At 33.8% G+C, this 20,191-nt stretch overlaps 1 protein-coding gene across 1 annotated transcript in view; it reads right to left on the bottom strand.

Annotated features, from left to right (window-relative positions):
• The window catches only part of LOC128989011 (calpain-1 catalytic subunit-like), a 47,612-nt gene that overhangs the window by 12,623 nt on the left and 14,798 nt on the right, over nt 1-20,191 (bottom strand). The window contains exons 2-5 of the mRNA XM_054410864.1: nt 11,386-11,526; nt 7,495-7,672; nt 5,882-6,126; nt 431-603 (exon numbers count right to left, since the gene is read on the bottom strand). Coding sequence (XP_054266839.1) covers nt 431-603; nt 5,882-6,126; nt 7,495-7,672; nt 11,386-11,526 — 737 coding nt within the window. The remainder of the gene's footprint in view (nt 1-430; nt 604-5,881; nt 6,127-7,494; nt 7,673-11,385; nt 11,527-20,191) is intronic.

The raw sequence follows: 20,191 nt of genomic DNA, 5'->3' as shown, positions 1-20,191 counted from the left end.
CAAGAAGCTGTTTGTCATTGGGCTATCAGTTAACTAGCGGTCTGAGTTTTGTCTCTTCCTAAGAGATCAGTTTGGGGTTTGGGCCTTAAATAAAATTAACCCTAAATTGATATTGGAGGTGTTCAAGCAACTTCATTTTTTAGCTAAGCCAAGCTTTTTATTCTTGTATTATTGTTGTGATTGTAGCAAGTGTCAGCAAATATTGTGTGATCAGAAACCTATGATTTTGCCAAGGCCACGGAAGATGATCACGATTCCACTGCTTTCATGGGGCATGATGTACAATACCCTATTCCATAAACCAAGTGTAAATCAACTGATATTCATTTTTTTATTATGTTTTCCAAAGAAACCCAATTTTGGTCTGAAAATCAAAGGTACGGTAAAGGTAAAGTCTTAACTAAACAAAACTGAATTTTCCTCAACTTGCCAGAGTAATTAGGTCCACCACCAGCATTGTAGCCACTACGCCAGCGCCGTCGGGCCAATACTGCACGCCAGGGCTGCTTTGAGTGTAGCGCCGGCTCTGTCATCCAGTCATCAGGACCAATGTGCACCAGGTCTAGATGAGTGAAGTGACGGGCAAAGTCTTCAAATGACATCCTGTAAAAAAAAGACCTGCATTGAGAGAGTAAAATTATATGTTTTTACATATAGTGTACTAGTGGCTTGTAGGGACATAAGTCCCTAAAAAGCTCAAATGTAAAACAACTTTTTGCAATACCGGTATTTAAACAAACTCAGAATAACATTATCTATGTGTCAGAATAGGCATCCCTACACCATATCTTTTGTGTAAAAACCAGTTTGTTGTTCTTCTTTGTTTGCTTTTGTTGATGTCATTTTCAATAAATAATTTGAATCACTCCAGTGGTTTAACATGAAAAGGCAGCAAACATATCATTGTTTGTGAATAAATACTGGTTTACTAAGGTAGCTTTGGTCTTGTGGTTAATGAGGATAAATAAAAGCTTCCCTGTTTGGAATTTTAAAAATGCATTGGAGGTTCGCCTTCAGATGAATTGAAGACGCCTGCAATTTCATCTGCAGTAGGCTTATTATACCTACGACGATCCATATTTATCCTGTCCACAAACCTAAGTTCCAATTCACTGTCACCTTGTACAACCATTTCTTCCGAAGCTCTTTTGTAAATTTGTGCAAATGGATTTTCTAATAGAATTTCAGCTAGTTTTGACAATATTTCAGGTTTTAAGTCACTATTTTCTCGACGCCTTTGACGAATTTCTGTTGCTGTTGATGTGTCAATAATGTACAATTGGCCATACACGGGGTCTTCATCATGTTGAGGCAGCAAATCTGAGATTGAACGATAAATCTGTCCTTGAATTTTGAAACAGTATGGTCCTTTTCCTGGAATATATTTCTTACTGGCTGAAAAATAAGCAAAAGCCATCGCACTGTTGCATTGTCGAATGAATTTATACAGTTGTGGGCTCTCTTCAAACAAACTTTTAAGTTCTACATTAGTTTTTGACTGAGGAAGGTTAATAAGTCCGTTATGGCAACATGTCATAAAATTATTATTCGTTAGTTCTTCTCAAAAATGAAGAGCACTACATTGAATGCACTCTTGGTCCAATAATCCTGCATCATGGATCTTTAGATTTCTCTCGTCTACCATGGGTCTCCTAAAAAGGGGTTGTAACATATCTTGATTAAGTTCGTCATTATCTACTCTTGCTCTCCTACGCGCACTGTCATTCCTATGAACAGTTCCCCGCCTTTGTGGTATTCCCCTGGCGTTCATATTAATTACAGTACTTATAATGAAAAGAATATATATCCAGCAGCCTACATACCAAAACATCTTGAATCCCTGGTGATTTTATAAAAGTATGATCGAATATGATTACTCTACGTTGTATATTCACTGCACTAAAAAAATTTACTTACGAAGGAATGCAAATACACCATTTTAGAACCAATAACATTTATAGGTTATTTTAGTTGTATATATTCACACAACCTTAACCTTAAAATGTGTAGAAATATAAAGAAAACAACATCATTTAAAAAAAACTTGAACATATGATTTAAACATAAAAACAAAACAGAAGTTAGATTTAATTTCGACTCTTTGATTATTTATACAGAATATTTATTCTATGTCGTTTATTCCTTTAACACGACAATAACGTAAAAGCATGAAAAAATGAAACTTGAGTATATGATTCAAATATAAACAAAGAATGCAGACGTTTTTCCGACTAATCTTCAATATTTCAGTTTTATTATAGTATACATTTCATAGTTGACTGGCTAAAAGTAAACCAAATGCGTGTATTGATCACTGTTTTCAAATCTGTGGCACAGCTGTTTTAATTTCAAAAGATGTAAACAAATTAAACCCCATGTTGTTTTAATGGGAAAAGTTTTATTCTGTTGCGAATTTGTGGTAAAAAAATAAGAAAAATGAATAGTTTTCCCTCAAAATCCACGTCAAGACCTTTAAAATAAGACCCCTCCCATCCTTCTACGGCCATCCAGTCACTCACAATTTCTTTACAAAAATTTGACTTACGGAATTATATATATAGATGTTTTAGCAAATTTCCCATACGGTATAGGGAAATAAAAATACTTTTTAAAAATGTCACGTTTTTAAACGCACTAAAAAGGAGAAAATAATTTATAAATATGTTGAGAGAATAAATACTTGTAACATCTATACTTATTTAATACGCAAGCAGGTTTTTTGTGACAATTACTCCTCCGAAACTACTGAACCGATTGATATGTTTTTGGTGTCATTGGAAAGAGCGTAACGTGAAGTTGTGCAGGAAACCTTCTTTTTAGGGAAATAATTAGAGAGTGAGGCCCTGGGGCCCTTTAAAGTTTTGTATTCCTCCATAAGGATAACATGGAAGATCATTTTTATTTACAGAAACATATGTTTGTTACTTGGAAATAGTCAAAGTCTACTAAATAATAATTGCTGTGTATTATGGCTGTTAATGTATACTACATTTCAATCAAGGATTGTGTACCTTAAAGGTTACTCATAATGGATCTCACTACTTTATTTTAATGCTGGGAATAGAACAATTTAGTTGAGACTAGGTTACCATGATTTAGAAAACTTTACTATAATAATGTATGTAATTAAAATCACAAATCATTGGAATTATTAATTTATTAGAAACGAAACTGCTGATCAAGAAAAGAAATCAAACAAATCATCTACTTCATGTGAATAATGTTTTTACACACACATGGTTTTTTTTTTTTTTTTTTTTGCCAATAACTTGATTCTTTTTTACTTGTGGGTGTATTTTGAGTTTGCAGTTATGAAAGCACCAAGCAAAGTAACTTTTATCTAATTTTCTGTATAAACTAACAGTATTAATGAATTACTACATGAACTTGACAAGTTAGGTAATTAATTGTCAGTATGCCAAAGGGAAGAAGAGTGGGTCCTCGAAAACAGACGAAGGCGGAGACACCCATCTAGAAAATCCAACTGAGTTTTTAAATAAAAATAGAGTTATTTTGATTTTGAGGATACAAATTTGCCCGTCTGGAACAAACTTACCTTTTAAAATGGAAAAATGTTAATTTCTGTTATCTTTGGCATTTGCAGCACAAGCACTTTAATTAAAGAGCAGCACTGTTCTTAGCCAGACCAATTTCAGTCATGGAGCAACTAAATATATGTTGTTTTAAGTAAGGCTACATCTTTTAATAGGATACGCATGGTATGGAAAATTCTGGCCAGGGTAATATTCCTGAAGGTAACTTTAAGACTAAAAATTGTAGTATTCATGGAAGTGATTTTGTGATAAAAATATTGTTTTTTAGTGTTTATTTTTAAAAGTGTTTTCTTCAAGCAGCATTTTATGACCCTCAAAATATGGTACATAGGCCTATTGGTTTGATATGATAAAATGTTTTGTTAAATGTGTTTTTAAAAATCTTTAAACAAAATAACTACCCTATAACATACTTGAACTTGAACACTTATTAATTTACTAAATATGATACGCATACAGCTAGAAATTGGCTGGACTGAGCTTCCCTTCTAAGGCCTTTATTATTACTGTATTTAATTTTCGACGTCGAGTCAATATATAACACGATGAATTTGTTTTCTAAATTCATATGTTTTTTTGCGGGGCATTGAGCCGCGCAGGTTCACTAGTTTAAAACTAAAAACGTGGGGCCCATGCAATAGATCATAATAGTTCAATAGGTGAAGTTAATTGTAAATTAGCATGCACCCCACGTTTTTCGTTTTAAATCTTACAAGTATTTATTCTCTCAACATATTTATAAATAATTTTCTACTTTTTAGTGTGTTAAGCAACGTGGCATTTTTAAAAAATATTTTTATTTATAAATTATTATAGCCTAATGGAAATCCAATCAGGCAAATGGAAATTCTCTTAGTCTGCAGGTTTGCTGCAGCGGGGGTGTTTTTAAAAATTATACAATAATTTGTATAGTATACTAGCTGTAACCCGCGGGCTTTGCCCCGTTTAACTTCTTAATTTTCAAGATTATCTCGTTCGCATGGCTCAATCACGTCCTGGTTGAAGTTTGTTCGCTACGCTCACTCACCTTTAGGTTGGAGCTCGTTCGCTACGCTCACTCACCTTTAGGTTGGAGCTCGTTCGCTACGCTAACTCGCCTCCAGGTTGAAGTTCGTTCGCTACGCTCACTCACCTTTTGGTTGCAAATTAGCTGTTGTCATAAATGTAAAAGAAATAATAGTGCTGCACCCTGTTGGTAATCCTTGTAACTTTAATGCTATTGAACATCATAGAACAATGAAATACGTTTATTTTATTTTATTTATCCCAATATATACAGAAAGATACAGATAAATAAAAACAGAACCAACTTGTTTAATTGAAACAGCTGTTAAGATTCAATAATTCCATTTCTCATAAGGTTAACATGGGAAACTCCAGAGCCACTGGGGCGGAGCCCGAAAGGATTTTTGAAATAAGAATATGCCTATATGTTAATCGGGAATGTGAGCTATCATCAGGCCAAATTTCAGCCCAATCCGACCAGTATTTTTCGAGTTTACTTTTCCCATACACACATACACACATACAGCAACCACCTCTTTTTTATAATAGTAAGATAGATAGGTTTGAAAAAGATAGGAAAATTAATGCCAACGAGACTTTTTTATTCAAGCCAACTATTTTTGTAGCTTCTGCAGTAGGCCTACTGTACTGTAAAAATTAAAAATAAATAAAATAAAATAAATAAATAAATTGTAATTTAATATTTAAGTCTAAAGCAATGAAATCTGGTCTAGGCTTAACTTATATAACTAAACCTAATGTACCGGTAGTTTATAATCTTAAGACCTTGTTGTTTCAGATTAAAATACTGTACCGGTAGGGCTTTTACACTACATGGCCGCTGAACCCTTACCAAGCATTACGCAAAATAAAGAACACAAAGATGCTGGTTTTAAGGTTTGAAGTAGTCTGATACCTAGTTGCCAAAATATGAAATGGGAGATGTAAAAAAGACAAAGAATTCACGAAGAGGACTCCTACGCCTCTTCTTTAGTCCTTTCAAAATATTCTTAGGACTAATAAAGCTGTAAGCTACATTCAACTGACTTACACTAGGCCTATACTTATTGATTCATACATCTAGATCAAAACTATTTTCTTTACTTCAATAATTCTATTTTATGTTTGTTTTCATAAAAGGTTGTAGAAAGGGTTTTGGGATTAGGCAAATCATAAGCTTGTGCTAAGTTTATCGCAAATACCCCTGGACGTGGTATCCAGATTTCAACTAACCCAACAGACACCATCCATAATAGGTAATTTAACATCTGGACACTGTTAGGGCGTAAGCTACTACTTCCACAGATGCTCACCAGACTCACCAGAACTCTCCGTCGTTGCGTACTCTGACACTCAGCAGCTCCTTATCTCGTTCGCTCAGTCCATCCCATTCCCAGCTACGCTCACTCCACGGGCCTGTCCATTCGCCCCGGCCCCATGGGTTGCGAAGGCGCACTAGTGGAGTCTCTCCGAGTGGCCCTCGTACCCTGGCCAGGCCGGTCACACTGTACGCAGTCTGGGTCATCAGTCCATTCCTTAACCTCAATTGTCTCTTGCTCTCCTTCTCCTACAAGGTTTAAAGAGGACAAATTAATTACGATGAATTCAGGCCTAGTAATGACCTGCCTACTTTAATCCTACAAAAAATCCTATTAATAGGCAAGCATGTTTATTGGATTCCTTTTTTCTCAGCTTGTGTGCATCACAGGGAAAATCTACACGTATAGGTACTGTTAGTAAGATAGTTGCCTGAAGCGTATAGGTATGTGCGTCTGTTTAATCCTATGAAAAATAAAAAGGCTCTAAAATAAGCACAAAAAATATATATAAAATAGGCTATAAAAAAATAACATGGGCCTCGTGAGTTGTTATGCTGGTGACGAAATAACAAAATATAAACAGAAAATCAAAATAAATGGAAGAAATTTCTCACATATTTAACTTACAGCGTTGGGTGAAAATAGAAAAGTTTGCACAATACATATTTTTGGTAGAGTTTTCAACCATGGGGTAACCTCTAGTATAATTGAATATAATGTCTAAGATGTTCAATAAAGTAAAGGCACCATTATGATATTTTATTTATACATGTATAGAAAAAAAATGGTCGATTCTTAATTAGGTACCGGTACCTAACTTTTTGTTACTTGCCAGTAACCTAGCTCTCCCTGTGAATTATTAAGTAAAGTGAAATTTCCAGGCTATTCCCATGTGGTATGACTGTACACCATAAAGGGTGCATCCAGGCAAACTCTTTTTCCGCCCTTGACTGTATTTGGAAAATAGGTGTCAGGCTTTTGAACCTCTACTTGCCTGTTATTTAAGTGCAATACCATTTACTAAGGAAATAAAAGCCCACTTTTGTTTACCTTGTCTGTGGCAATACAAACAATCCATAACCTGCATATATTTAATAGCTACCCCTTACCTCCTTAGTTATGGAGCTAATCAACACATATGCTGATAGGAACGGTGTCTCTTTTTCTTAAATTTACAGTGTGTTTTAACTCTATCAGTTTTTTATGAAAGCCGTTAAAAGTAGACCTAATAATGAGAGACAAAATTGAGAAAAGTGAATGAATTTAATAAATGTCAATTCTAAGGCTTAAAATATGTTTGACATGATGATTTTTTTTTCTAGGCTAGTTTGGAAATTGTTAGGTACCGTACCGGTATGTGAAGTAGGCTAATAAACTTATATGTAAAAGTTAGTCTGTTATGTTTATTTATTAAATAAAACCCATTAAAATGTCAAAGTTCTGGATGATTCCACAACCCACAAAATCGACAACCTCTGGGTCCACAAATTGTCAAGTTAGTCAGGTTTTACTGTGGTAGTGTTATAACAAGATCAAGTGGTGTTTAAGCGCTTCCCTGTAATATAATAGTAGCCTATTTTATAAGTTATAAGTAGAGGTTTACATAAACAACTTACTGGATTAATGCTAGCTATCAATAAACTGGAACGGGGCACTGCACTGTTGAGGACTTGAAATGTGAGGTAGCGATCCTGGTTGCTGAGGCCAAAGCTTTGTACAATACCACCAGTTAAATCTTGTAAAGCTCTTGTCGTTGAACCACCGTGACTTAGATTCTCGTAACATCCGTACAACCTGAAGGGAAAGTAAATTCAAAGATATTGTACGGTAAGTAACTTATGAAATTAAAGTTACCTTAACCCTAGATGGGTATCGCAAGTAAATTTGACGTGGGGAGAGTTACTTTTAGCAACCCACCCACCCCCCCTCAACCGATGCTACCCTCCTTCCAGCAGTGCTCTCAGCTGTCATTCGTCTTTAACTTGTTGGGTCGTAGTGAGTTTCTTTATGTCCTTGCTAGTCGGTTTCTTGGAACGCATACATCAAACTTACGTGTCAATTCCCTTTGTGTAGGCCTTAAGCAAAATGGCAGGCTTGTGTATAGTAAAACGGCCAGCAGTAGGCTACGTCAAATTTACATATGGTATTGATACCCTTAAAGTCATACACTGAATATGACTGAATGATGATACCTTACTGCAATTCCTTTGTAGGACAAATTTACATGTTGATACCATTGGCGTCATACTGTATGAAAATACCTTTAAAGGGTTACCCTAGCTCGTACTTACAAACAAAACCAACCGAAAACTGTAACCATTAAATTAAGTTATTGTAGGCCTATTAATCTAGATTCTTCATATGTTTATGTAGCCTATCTTTTAATAACAGTGTAACAGATATCAAAATGTCAACATTCTAAATTCACCCTCTCTCTCTCTATTTAAGAAGCATGTTGTGGGGTGGCTTGTTGGTCTGAGTACAGAGGACACCGAGGCCGTTATCGCGTTGGGCGGACCTGACCGTTGACCCTACACAATCACTGATACACCACTTTCACTGACTGACTAATACACTACACCCCACCTCTCCTCTTCAATCTTCACCAGATATTATAAATTACCTCTGTTTGCACAAAGATTTTTTTTTTTTACCGTCAATTTATTCCAGAACACTAAAAATTCAGCTTCAAGCAAGACAAATAAAAAAAAAGGTTTAAATTATACGATTTTTTTTCTCTTATATATTTTTTACTTCCCATTTAAATTAATCTTTTCGCAACTCAGTCTACGCACAGGCCCTGCCTATGTAGACTTTTTCCTTTCTTATAGAATGTATTTTTTTTTAACACTTTTATTTACTTATTTCTACAGTATATAATTTTTGTTTTGTTATCTAGTTAGTAATATTTTGCTGTTTCATATTTAAGAAAAGAAAAAAATACAATGTACTTGTCTGTAAATAATTAATGGGAAATAAAATATTATTTCATTTCATTTCATTTCATTTCATTTCATTTCATTTCATTTCATTTCATTTCATTTTATGGGCCTATCTGCCATAAAAAGTTTTCATGTAAGTTAAGCTGGTGGACCTACTTACCCTAGTCTATGTACAGCACATCTAGCCAATTATTACATTGGGACGATATTGGCTTGTAAACAGCGTAGTTACGTTCGCTAGTTGCCTTATGGAGAAAGAAAAAAATGTAATCTTGTATATTTCCCTAACCTGCAAACTAGGTTACAGCAATGTAAACTTACATTACAAGAACTGCAACTTATCCCAATTAAACATTGTTACGGTAATGCGTACGTAGTTCTAACTAAAATACTTCATAGGATATTCATCTGTATTAAAGATTGTTCAAGGCCTATTCTATAAACTAAAATCTAGTCTTGTTTTATACAAACCATGGTAGCAATTCTTGAGTTTCACGTCGATATTGTTGAACGAAGTAAGATTAGGTGTTGTAGACTAAAAGATTTAGAAAGAAAAATAATCCGTTCACTTGAAATTATAGAGTACCGTAAATAGATAAATGTAATATTCTAGTGAATGTTAACACAAGAAACTGCCTACAAAATCAAAATACAGTAATACGATCATCACCGGGTCCGGAGCAGACGACAATATGTAAATGAGAAACAAAATAACAAAAACAGTATCTTCTGCAGTTGGAAGTTTTCTTTTCTCTTACAAAGTACCGTATGTCGAAATACTGGTGAAAATAGTAATTATAGCATTGATTATATTTCAAAATATTTATCCAGCCTTGTTTTAATGAGTTTGGAGAATTTGTTATTTACTATGTATGAAATAAAAATTATTTTTGGTTAGAAACATTTTTTTAGGTTTTCATTAGCCACCAATCATACTTACTTATAAATGAAATGAAATAGTATTTTACTTCCAATTCATTATATACATTGATTTTTACTTTCTCCCCCTATAGGCCTACCATAGTATATGGAGAAAGTATTGTTTTCGTCAACAGTTTCGGAAAGGCTACAAATTCAAATGTAGAATTTTTACTACAGCCACTCATCCTACACTCATCTCCATTCATACTTGGCTTAAAATACCTAATATGTATGGTCGCCATTTCATAAAAAAGTATAAAGTATAAAAAAAAAATCAGGTGAACATCATGACAATAAAGCGTTTTGATTGGCTGATTATAATGAGTGAATTATGGAACAACTAGGGCATAATAAGTTAGTTTTGGAAAGACACCTTACTTTCTACATTACATTATTAATGGAAAAAGTGAGTTTTTAAAATTTTAATGTTAAAGACGATACAGATTTTTCCAAAGAATCCAGTGATGCCAATATCTCAAAATAAAAAAATGCCGATTAAAAAATACAAATTGTCAAGTTTTGGAATGGAACGCCTCAATTATTAGAAAAATAAAACTTACTTTTAAAATATTTCAGCCACATAAAACGGTATTATAAAAAGAAACCCTGCTCTCTGGCGTTGCAACCAAACATTAAAGCACAAAAATAGTAAAAAGTATACCAATGAACTGTAAAATTAATCAATAAACATGTATATCAGCCTACTTGAATGTAAAAAAATATTCGTTTTATTTTACCCATTATAAATCTTACTAATATTATAAATGTGAAAGTTTGTGTGTTTGTTTGTTTGTTTGTTTGTTTGTTTGTTTGTTTGTTTGAAGTTCAATCACGCATAAACCACTGGACGGATTGGGCTGAAATTTGGCATCATGATAGCTCACATTCCCGATTAACATATAGGCATATTCTTATCTCAAAAATCCTTTCGGGCTCCGCCCCAGTGGCTCTGTAGTTCCCCATGTTGAGTATTCATATTTAAAGGGAATTAAAGAATTTAGTCAGCTGTTTCAACTAATATGTTGGTTCTGTGATATTCAAAAGCATTAAAGTTATAAGATTTACAAACAGGGTGCAGCACTATATATTTTTTTTTCATTTATGTAATGAGAACTGTCAGAGTAGGATTGTTTACAGTTATGCTTATGTTTTTAATGTCATGAATAATTTGTGATTTTTTGAGAATTTTTAATAATTTATTTTTCTTACTTTTTAGGTGAAGTGGTAGAACATTATGGCTATAGTAGATGTGTATTACCAATAGTATACCGTAAATTTAAAGAAGCAAATTTTATCAAACTTTCTCCTCCCCCATTACAAACGCATAGCTGCAATAAGCATTTTAAACTTATATGCCAACCCCGTACGAAGGACGGGTACTCTGCTAGTATATTCCTATTTTTTTGTACCTACTTACTTTAGGAATACCCGGTATTGCTGGGACTACTCTTCCCACTAAAAATAAACTGATCCCCTCTTATTACTATGTATCGATGCGGTGTACGAAGTTAATAATAATTATAATGTACACCCTTATGTGAAGCTATATGCATAGGCCTATATCTAGAGTCCATTAAGAAATTCGACCCTACTTCCTTTGAACCAAATAAATAAAACTTATAACTAATGTTATAAGTAACTTACTTAGCGTATGCCTTCTCTAAAAGTGCTGCCCAGAATTCTGTCGGGTTTGTCGAATGAAGATAAATTAGTCGTCCCCTGTAGGTTGGTAACCGGTCATCCACCAATACCTCCTTCCACTCTCCAAAATGCCAAAAACGAAACCTAAAACAAATTGTTATCATGAGATCCTAAATAATAATATTTGTAATAAATTTACATTGTAGCAAACATAAATACCGAGTTTCCGGTAAACCATTTAAAAGTTTTACTTCGAGGTATGTAGTTTCAAGGTATGTAGGTTTCAAATCAGATAATATGTATAGGCAAACATTTTCTTGAACACATGTTGATAAGTATACCTGTAAAATATGTACAGACACCTTTTTCAAAACTAAACCATAACTACTATACGCATAAACTAAACTATGTACTAAACCTAAGGCATACGCTATTATGGATTTTCCCTTTAGATGATTAGTATTTCACAAATGACGTATGTAGTAAATATAGGGAGAAAACTTGACAAAAATCGCTAATTGGGTTTTTGATCTACGTTATTTTATTTCCAAAATAGAAATATAATACAATTAACATATAATATAAATATAATACAAAATATAATACAAATTTTAATGGGTAAAGACACTCTCGCCAATCCTGTGAATATAATTAAACTATTAGAACCATGATCGGTACTCTAGTATTCTTGGAGTAGGCCGTAGGCCGCGTAAAATGCCTTCTGGGCCGTGACAGACATACAGACAAACAATCAGACAGACAGAAATTTATATAAGACTTGCTTCGGCTTCTTTAACGTATAAAACGTAAAATAAAAAATTAAAATATATAATTCTGAGCAATGTACAGCCAAAACTATAATTTTATTTATATAGACAACACAACTGTAGGGCCTACGTGACAGTGACTTATTAGATCGCATATATTTTCTCCAAACTGCGGATAATATATTTTTAATTAGCAATTGAATATTTCACGAACATAAAGGAGTTTACGATTAAACATTCACAAAGTAAAATAAAAGTAGGATTATTTATGAGAGTTAATATAAAATAGAATTGCAATTACCTTAATAGTTTACGCAATTATTATTGAAGTTATTCAAAGCTCAAATCAAATAAGTAAGTAGGTAAGTGGCAGCAAGCAGTGCAGAAGTAGGTACTGTAGATAAGTATTCAGATACGAAATATGTATGAATGTAACATTGAACTGCCAATCAAGAGTTAGTTGCGTTGACTGTACTTTCAATATGTTGAGAACCCATTCATGGCAAAGTGATGGTAAACAGAAGTCGTAAATCTGTCGTAATCCCATGAACTAATTGTCACATTAAACCTTAATACTCTCTGATACAGTAGTTATAAACCATTATCTTTTATATGTAAAAAAAGAGTCGCACACAAAATAGCAATTGAGTCAATAACCATTATACCTCGAGGAAAAGTTCTACGTACATTATCTGGAACTTTTTTCATTTTAAGCTTTACACTAATTTCCTACATTAATTTGGGACGTCTTAAAAAATGTGCATGTTTTTTGCAAATGTTTACATATTTTCTGGTATACAAATTTAAGGGTATATGCTTCGTACAATAATTGTTACACACATTATATTTGCTGTATTTTTCATAATAAAACATTACCTACTTAAATTACGCTACTATAAATTGTTATCAACATCGGAATGAATTTCGATAGTATGTAAAGATTTTTAATAATATTCTTTAAAAAATTGGATGGACTTTTGATCATAGCCTATAGACTATGATTTAAAAGTGTAGCTTTTATGTGCTTGTGCCCTAACTAACTTAATCCATAAATATGCATTCCAGTAATGTGGAACCCCGTAAAACATTCAATAGAGGTTATACACCTTTTACTAAGGGAGATGGAACTATATTACGCATAGGCCTATGTAGGGTTCTCATAAAGAGTATTGTAAAAATATAAGGTTTAAAGCCAAATGGACAACTAAAACCACTTTGCTCATTTAAAATCAACAACTTAACCCTGTGATTTGTGTGGGTAAATCGTTACACTAATAGTTATGTTAATGTCGGCCAGGAAAGGGGAAGCGGTGGGTTTCACAGGGAAATGAGCTAAACCGCTGAAGGATTTACGATATCGCAGTGATGTAGAGGCAGCCGCAGGTGTCAGAGCGGTCAAGCTCAAGGTCACACCAGCTGGCTGCCGATCAGCTGATCGTTGAGTGAAGAAGGGATTTGTTGTGTTGTGGAGCATTGGTTATTACGTGTAACAGTGTAATGATTTTATATGTTTTAATGTTACAAAGATAAATTTTGAATTAATTAATCCAAGAACAGATAATATTGTTTTCAACTTATGTTACTAGCAGAGTACCCGTCCTTCGTACGAGGTTGGAATATAAGTATAAAATGCTTATTGCAGTTATACTCAAGCTTTGCGATTGCAATAAGGGAGGACACAGTTTGATAAAATTTGTTTTTTTTAATTTACAGTATTCTATAGTATTACACATCTACCATAGCCAAAATGTTCTACCACTTCACCTAAACAATAGAGAAAAATAAATTACTAACAATTCGCAAAATATCACAAATTATTCATGAAATGAAAAACATAAACATAACTGTAAAAAATCCTACTTTGACAGTTCTCATTGCAAATCACAGTTGTTTATTGCTGCTTAGTTTAAATTGGCTGTTTTCATAAATGCAAAAAAATATAGTGCTGCACCCTGTTGGTAAATCTTATAACTTTTTAATGCTTTTCCATATCATAGAACAAAATTTTTTAGTTGAAACAGCTTACTAAATTCTTTAATTCCTTTTAAATATGAATACTCATAAGATTAACATGGGGAATTCCGGAGCCACTGGGGCGGAGCCCGAAAGGATTTTTGAGATAAGAATACGCCTATATGTTAATCGGGAATGTAAGCTATCATCATGCCAAATTTCAGCCCAATCCGTCCAGTGGTTTATGCGTGATTGAACTTCAAACACACAAACAAACAAACAAACAAACAAACAACAAACAAACAAACACACAAACTTTCACATTTATAATATTAGTAAGATAACTTAAATGACATTTTCTACACTTAATTGTGGATTAATTTTTTAATTATTAAAGTGCATTTAGAGTTTATTTGATGTGTGGGAAAAACTCGTTAGTATTAATAGTCTGTGAACGATAACGACTAGAAATTTCACTTTGACCATTATATTTTATAATTTGGCTTGACGAATTTAATTTCAAAGCATTTATGCATCTTACTTTGCTATTAATTTAATATGACAAGGCACAATCACATAACTACTGTATTCAACCTAAGTGTGTTTTGTAGGCTAAACATTTATTTGTGTCCATCAACAGCTAGCAGGAGCGTTAAACACTTTCATAACGGTCAACCTTCCGATGTAATCACCAACACTAAACTGTAGCTGTTACGATGAGAATAGTAAAATGCATAGAGGTAACATTTGCCATTCAAGTTTACAGCGTCGTATATCTTCCTCTATGCTTCTGGAGCACCTTTCACTCTCATTTTGTCTTTTATGACTTCAGTTATTTATTACTTATAGCCGCCGAGATTGACTTAAGCGTCTGCGCAATTCTCTTTAGTAAAACCTCTTGAACGGAATCTCACGGTTACAGATCTGAACGATGAATAAAAAAATAAAACTATAGGTCGGCCGGTTAGAAAGCGACCTGCGCGAAATTTTTAGCGCATGTAGGGGAGGTAACGAACTGGTTTAATATACGACCAATGAAACGCCTAGATACAAAAGGGTAAATTTGCAAGTAATAATGGGTAATTTTCCGGGAGGAAAGGGAATTGTATAAACACAATCTTATTTAGGCTCGTGGGGAGGACAGGTCGGGGTTTATGGGGCTTCGTGGCTGCATTCAGTGTTTTGGAGTTAGGTTAGATTAGGAAGGTAAAGTGTATGCTATAATCTACCAGCTTGTTACTTGCATTGAATCCATATTGATTTTAAGCTATTGGAGTGGTTGGTACAACGAAAAAATCTTGAAAATGCCTGTATATTTATAATATACTTAAATTATTATATATAGGCATAACGCAGCATAGTTATAATATTATTAAGATTAAACTAATTTACCAGACAATGTTGGGGAATATTTTGTTCTCCACTTTAAATTGTGTAGGATTGTTTTAATGATTTTTTTGACGAAAGCATCAACTGATCATATTAAGCTACAACATAGTCATTCATTCAACAACAATCTCCACCTAAAAGTACGCTCTCTGGGTTTGTGCTGACAAACCAAATCTGACACCTTCCAAGTTTTATATTTTTTGTATTTAAATAATTAATGGCAGTTTCGAATAAATCTACCGAAAATAACTTAATCACTCCAAGATCAGTTACAGACTTATTTTCTGCTTATATTTAGACAATCTTTGCTCAACCGTCTCACCCGGCAACGACCTCTGAACTTCTCTACTTGCCACACGAGCAACACACGTAACGTGGTCGCGAACGGTCTAAGAACCGGGGAAGTAATTTGAAAAAAGAGGCCAGAGCGAAAGTGACCTTTAATAGAGGTATCGCATGCGGGTAATGAGGTTGGGAGGTAAATGTTATAAAAACCGCGAGGTCCTCATCCACTGGGTCACGCCCCACACGCTACAACACGGTATTGTATCGCGGCGTCAGATATCTGTGTTCTAGCAAACGTAATCCTTGTCTTCGTAGACCGTAGGTTGTTGGGTGTCGGGAGAAGTTGCAGTATTTTGGAGGTTCAAACACGGACCGGCAGCAGCTATAATTGATCAAGGACTTGGAGAGATACAACATTGATCAATTACTACTGGGATTTTAATTAATGATCCTAGCTAAAAAATCGGTGGCTGTCGTCATAAACAAATTATTCTTGCAAAAAATGAAACGAACTATATTCTACGTTACCTCTACCAGGGGTTATATTATCTGTGCCTCTACTCACGTTCCAGCCAAAATACGCAGCTATTGTACATGACTGCTAGTGAAATAAAATTTGTAATGATTATAGTACCTAGTTATATTATTTTTATTATTATATGAATAATCGTCTTTGATTGTTTTGAACGAATTGATGAAAATCCGTTTTTATTGAGGTGAAGTAGATCTCGTTGTTCTCATTTGAGTCAAAATCTTACATAGCGAAGGATAAACCAGATTTGCTAATTCATAACAGTAGCCTATATTTGACTACTAGTGTTCTGCTGAACTTAAGTGTACCTATTTGTTTCAAAAACACAGCCGTAACATTATTTTAAATTATTAGTAAACTTTGGCTGATTTTTAACGGAATATTTAGGAAAGTTTGTACGGTAAACAAGTCGTATATGCCCTACAGTCTGTACTGCATATGTCCGTAATGCAGCATCATGCAATGCACAAGCCATACTATATTATGTCAATCATATAAACCTACTCCACCTATACATACATTAGAAAAAGATTTAAAAATAACCCAATGGGGAGCTTAGGAACCATGTTTAATAGGAATATTATGAGTCTAGCGGAATCGCAGCGATTCCTAGGGAGTTGTCATGACAAGTTATGCAATAGAATAACGGAATGAAACGTTTAATCGTGGTGAGGATCCAGTTTCTTGGGTAACGGTTTCAGCAGGAAACCTGTTCCTTCCTAGGTTTGGAAAAAGTGAAATACCGAAGATGGGGACCTAGTCCATGCAAATCTCAGACCCCTATCTCGATCAGTGGAGCCGTAAACTCGAGGTTGTACGACGCTGACACCGAGTACACGGTCTTACATGGTTTGCCTTTCCATACTCTATGGGCTTTCTTGTTGACAAGTTTCATAAAATTAAAACTATTCCAGGTTTACATGAATGACTTGGCTGTAAATGTTTTGCCATACATAGCTATCATGCTACAGCCTCTTATGTTCTTGTGTTGCATTTTGCATTATTTTGTACTTCCTATGTGACTAAAGATTAACTCATTTGTAATTGTTTACTTTTCGAACTTTTTATTTTGCAAACTAAAGGTACCCGTAACGATAAAGTCCTAAACAAACAAAAGTTTCATAAAACGTGGAATATAAATGTAAAGAAGTTAAAAAAAATTGTAATAAAAACAAAAAAATATAGTAGCAACTACTGTTGTAATACAAGTTTAACTTATTAAGTTAAAATATTGAAAAGAGTCACACATAAAATAAAAATTCTTCGTAAAACGCGCCATCTATACAGTAGTTACTGAAATAAAATACATTTTACTATTAACTATATTTACTACAAGCAGTTACCCGGCGCGAGTTGCTGCGCTTAACAAATATTATTGTAAATGGTAATTTGTTCTTTACGATGAATAATAAAACTGTATACAACAAATTCAAATAGAACATTTTATTTTATTGCTAATGGATGAACATTTTTTTTGTTTTTTTATTAGGTATATAAATATATAAGTTTTTAGGCGTACCTACCACCACGTGAGCACGCAACATACAGCTTTCCGTGTGAGAAGCATGCATTTTCGAAATTTAACCCGATGATAGTCAGGGATTGCCCTAGTGCCTTATAATGGTGATTGCGATAGTAAGAAACAAAGGAAATTGTAGTAGCTAAAATTCAGAGGGTAATTCGGATGAAACTATCAGTATTCTAGGGATTAAGTTTCAATCAATTTTGGTGTAATTTTTGAAATCGTTAGTAACGTTGCACAGCTTTGGTGGATTTAAGTTCCGCATTAGTATTCTATCATAAATAACGATTTAGCGATGTAACGAGCGAATGGGCAATCAACGATTGAAGCATTCAACGAGGACTATAACGATGATGTCTGCATTGCATTTAAACTTTCTGAACAACGTACTTTGTTTGGAATGGGATTTGACATAAAAATAAGTAACTTACCTTTAATTGTAATTGAATTATACACTATATGGATTTTATTAGGAAGGAGATTATTGGTGTCACAGTCTAGATAAAATGCAACAAATTACAACAAAAATACATCGTTCCTTTATTATCATTAAGAAGTACTCTGTTGCCAAGTACCACCATGATTCAGAAATAGGTGTGTAGTTGTAGGTGCCTTATCGAAGTAATATAATCAGAACACAAAAATTAAAGGAAGGATAAAACACGAAACATAACTTATGGTGTGCACATTTAGCTACTGGCAATTTCTATATTTTCAAATATTATTGTTTGTGGCTTCACATAAATTATTGGTAAAGAATATTAGGCAAATGCTATTTAGTATCATCAAATTTAAGTCCCTAGACGTACACAATGGTGACACTCGAACGTGAATTTCAATATACCTACTATTATAAAATTAAGGTGATTTCTGTCTATGCGGCTGTCCCGACTAAAATACAAAACCGATACAGCCAAAAATATGCAAAAAAATTTTCCATACATCTAGGAATATCCTAAGCCTAATCACTTCCCTGAGTAACCCTCGGGCTTCGCCCCTTGGATGTCCAAAGTTTTAAGGCGAGCTTTTGGTTTTGCATGTTCTGAATGCATTTGGTAGTTTATTTATAAATTCGAACTGTTTAACATGTGTTGCATTAATTGGACTCCGCATTGACATTTTTACATTTAAAGTTGCTTTTAAACGTTGGCCGATGAGTACCGAACCATTTTATACGATATATATGTAAAGGTCAACATATCTATATTTCGTGTCCTCTTCCCGTTGCAAAGCACGGGTACAACAGCTAGTATAATATAAACTTAGGGATATGATCTTATTGATTTTTATACATAAAACAAACAGTACTTGCCAAACTACAACACAAACAAACTAAGAGCTGTAAATGACACAAGAAGGTTGTTATAGTTATAAACAAGTTGTATTGCAGAACAAAACAAAAAAATGTTTTGCATAGAATAAAAGTACAATAAAACTGTAAGAACTGAAAAGAGCAATATTTTCTGCAACCAGTGGGATTTTATTGAAATGTTCTATATAGCAAGACATAATTTGTGATTTATGTGCAATAGTCTAGTTGTTACTTAGCAAGCTGGCCGTGGTCCATACACTTGGGTTGCATATAGTGGGTGGTTCTTTGTGTGCGTGTACTTAAAAATGTTGTTGGCATATCCGGATTCTTTTGTAATAAAATTTGATCTTAGAATTGATCAAACGTGATACGGGAAACAATGGATCTCTAATATTTATTTGGTATACAAGAAAAAAGAGTAGTCTAATCATGTAAAAGGATAGATGGTTATCTAGTAAGATGATTTTTTCCAAATTACTGTCAACAGAAATAAAAAAAAATGGGGGTTTACTTTAAAGTATTGGACGGTCAGTAAAATGGTTATCCATGCAAGAACACTTACCGTTCAACTACATAAAAAGAGAAAACCACTAATTCAAAATCTAAAGGTGTTTTAATACTTCTATAAAGCAATTGGCTATTTACGTGTGATCCGTAACTATATCTAAAACTGTAACAAAAAGAATAGAAACGGTAATTTTTATTTTGTAAGCCGATCCTATGTCGTTTGAATATTAGCTAAAAGTCATTTTTGTAAGAAAAACACTAAAATGCTTTCAAATTAGAGCAGTTGAACCTGTTTTGGACATATTCGTGATTGAACCCGTAAATTTGAGTCTAAGATGCCTTTACCACCCTACAAAATGAGGGTTGGACTTTACTAAATGCATGGGAAGGTGAAGTCAAGCTATTGAATTTTTAAGGTAAAATATTTTAAATTTTTCAATTGCTAATGTTTTAAATTACACTACGGTTCCGGAGGTAAAGAAACTCGTCCCACTTTTCAAGTGACCTCATTTTCTCGCGGTACATTTACTACCTTATTAATC

The sequence above is a fragment of the Macrosteles quadrilineatus genome, unplaced genomic scaffold, assembly GCF_028750875.1.
Source record: "Macrosteles quadrilineatus isolate MER2022 unplaced genomic scaffold, UCM_ALF_1.0 Scaffold_3__2_contigs__length_128488019, whole genome shotgun sequence".
Lineage (NCBI taxonomy): Eukaryota > Metazoa > Arthropoda > Insecta > Hemiptera > Cicadellidae > Macrosteles > Macrosteles quadrilineatus.
This window is presented reverse-complemented; position numbering and strand designations above follow the sequence as displayed.